Source organism: Salminus brasiliensis, chromosome 18, assembly GCF_030463535.1.
Source record: "Salminus brasiliensis chromosome 18, fSalBra1.hap2, whole genome shotgun sequence".
Lineage (NCBI taxonomy): Eukaryota > Metazoa > Chordata > Actinopteri > Characiformes > Bryconidae > Salminus > Salminus brasiliensis.
In genome coordinates this window covers 32,924,143-32,926,929 of record NC_132895.1, presented here as the reverse complement: position 1 = coordinate 32,926,929, position 2,787 = coordinate 32,924,143, and the positions used below count along the sequence as shown (strand labels likewise).

The 2,787-nt window shown below is 52.2% G+C and overlaps 1 protein-coding gene across 1 annotated transcript in view; it reads left to right on the top strand.

Annotated features, from left to right (window-relative positions):
• The window catches only part of wdr38 (WD repeat domain 38), a 4,278-nt gene continuing 1,491 nt past the window's right edge, over window positions 1–2,787 (top strand). Inside the window, exons 1-6 of the mRNA XM_072661322.1 lie at window positions 1–69; window positions 717–837; window positions 1,100–1,216; window positions 1,780–1,877; window positions 2,481–2,561; window positions 2,716–2,787. The exon at window positions 2,716–2,787 is cut by the window's right edge and continues 51 nt beyond it. Of these exons, the coding sequence (XP_072517423.1) occupies window positions 1–69; window positions 717–837; window positions 1,100–1,216; window positions 1,780–1,877; window positions 2,481–2,561; window positions 2,716–2,787 (558 nt within the window). The remainder of the gene's footprint in view (window positions 70–716; window positions 838–1,099; window positions 1,217–1,779; window positions 1,878–2,480; window positions 2,562–2,715) is intronic.

Below are 2,787 nucleotides of genomic sequence, written 5' to 3'. Positions count from 1 at the left end.
ATGTGGCGACATCCCTGCGAGGACTTTGGGATTTCAGGAGTGCAGTATTTCTCCCGCCATAAAGGAGAGGTGGGTGGGGATGCTAACAGGTTTCTGCTAGCATACAGGCTAACCATGCTACCATAGGAAAAACAACAAACCGCAACACACTCACACACTGACGGTCATTCGGGGTTTTGCTTGTTTACAAGCCATAGATCAAGTTCCCTAGGCATACAGCGATCGATCAGCCATAACATTAAAACCACTGAAATGAGCAACATTGAGGATCTGGGTCCAGTGGCTGTTGTTAAGGGGGCAAGCTTAAGAAGAACCGGAGACACTTCGACAAGAACCAAACTGTGATGTTCTAGATCATGACTGGGTCAGAACATCTCTAAACCTTCAGGCAGGTCTTGAGGGTGGGGTGGGGGGTGGGGGTTGCTTTCGGTATGCAGTGGTCAGCACCTACTAAAAGAGCTCCAAGGAAGGACAACCGGAGAACCGGCCCTCCATGAGCATCAGTCGGCACCTAAGGCTCATGGAAGCTCATGGAGGTCTGGATCTGCTGATAGCGTCTTGATGGGTGTCCAGATACCACAGGACACCACCTCCTGAGGTCTTGCGGAGTCCGGTGTTCAGAGCTGTTTTGGTAGCCCGTGTGGGGGGCGGGGTTAATTAGGTTTAATGAGGTGGCTGATGTGCACCACTGTAAATTTTACACTGACGGTCCTCAGGTCAACTGTTGCTCCTTCTCGCCGGACTGTCGGATTCTCCTCACATGCTCGGATGACGGTGGGCTTTACCTGTGGCAAGCGGCGACTGGGAAGCTCCTGGCCAAAGTGCGGGGGCACACAGGTGAGCTAAATGTCGGCCTCAAATGCTCCGCCCACATGTTAAACTGATTGGCAGGTCAGACGTGGGTGCCAGTAATTTCGTCACCATATCTAGAGTGGTTGGTCACCTTAGCAACCACCCCAGCAACCACCTGGGATACCCTAGCAAGCACTGTGTGCCAAAAGTGCGTGGGCATACGGGTACTCGTGGACCGCACCCTTGATGTTTACCAGTAGGTCTGGCCTTGGTTTCCGTAGCGATACCGCTGTGCTTGCTTTCTCAGGGCCGGTGAAATGCTGCACCTTCTCCAAGGATGGCCGTTTCTTTGCGAGCGCTTCTCACGACCGGTCAGTTGGAATCTGGAGCGCTTCACCCGCCGAACGCGTGCTCACCCTCACAGGTCGGTCTGAACTTGAGTGGACAACACAACAACTGAATCAGCAGCTGTCAACACAGTCGTTCAGTCATCTGGGGGTGGTGTTGCGTAGTGGATAACACCACCGCCTTCCCTGTGGCAGACTAGGGTCAGGCAGACACACCAGACCCCAGCAATAAGAGTCCCTATGCAGTCTGGCTGAGGGGTCAGACAGAGTCATTTCTTCATGAGAGCCAGTGGTCAAAACTAGTGTTGGGCTGGTGGGTCACCTTAGCCACCACCTACAGTACCATCTGGGAAACCATAGCAACCACTTAGAAAAAACAGGTTTACTCATTTTTGAATGGTGAGTCACCACAGAATGCACATAGCAGCCAACTGAAACACCATAGCAACCACATAGCAACAGCAGTTACTCTAGTGATCACTTAGCAATAGCCGTGCATTGCTGACACTCTGTAGAGCAGCTGCCCTTAAGTCTAAGGCCGCAGTGCCCAATGCTGAGCCTGGGGTGGTCAATAAGGGGCACAGACCCCCAGTGATTTCATGGCGTCAGCAAATGGACTAAACCCCATCTGAATGTCCAGGCCACAGGCGGAGCGTTGAGACCGTGAGCTTCAGTGCAGACGGAAAGTGGCTCGTGTCCGGAGGTTGGGACAACACAGCTTTACTCTGGGACACTCAGGTGAGTGACGGCCAATCAGACAGCTCACAGCTCTGAACAGGTGGGTTCTAGCCAATCACACAGCTCACAGCACTGAACAGGTGGGTTCTAGCCAATAAGACACCTCACAACAATGTACAGGTGAATAATAGCCAATCAGACACCTCACGGCACTGATCAGATGGGTTCTAGCTAATCAGACAGCTCACATCACTGATCAGATGGGTTCTAGCCAATCAGACACCTCACACTACTGATCAGGTGGGTTCTAGCCAATCGGACACCTCACAGCACTGATTAGGCGGGTTCTAGCCAATCAAACACCTCACACTACTGATCAGGTGGGTTCTAGCCAATCGGACACCTCACAGCACTGATTAGGCGGGTTCTAGCCAATCAAACACCTCACAGCACCGATCAGGCGGGTTCTAGCCAATCAAACACCTCACAGCACCGATCAGGCGGGTTCTAACTAATCTGACACCTCACGACACCGATCAGGCGGGTTCTAGCTAATCTGACACCTCACAGCACCGATCAAGCGGGTTCTAGCTAATCTGACACCTCACAGCACTGATCAAGCAGGTTCTAGCTAATCAGAGACCCATTTATTGTGCATTTCAGACCGGGCTGAAGGTGAGGGAGTTCCTGGGTCACAGCGCTGCTGTTCAGAGCAGCACCTTCTCTACAGACTCCCTGTTTGTGGTGTGTTTCACACACACACACACACACACACACACTCTCTCACACACACACACACACACACACACACACACTGTGTGTTTAGCATATTTATACCGTTCCGAAAATGTTGAGATGTTCTAGATCCAGTGAAGCCAGCTCTCCTTTACACCTGCAGGCCACAGGCTCCTGGGACCGCTCAGTGAAAGTGTGGCGTCTCCATGGTGACGAGGAGGCTGAAACATTAGAG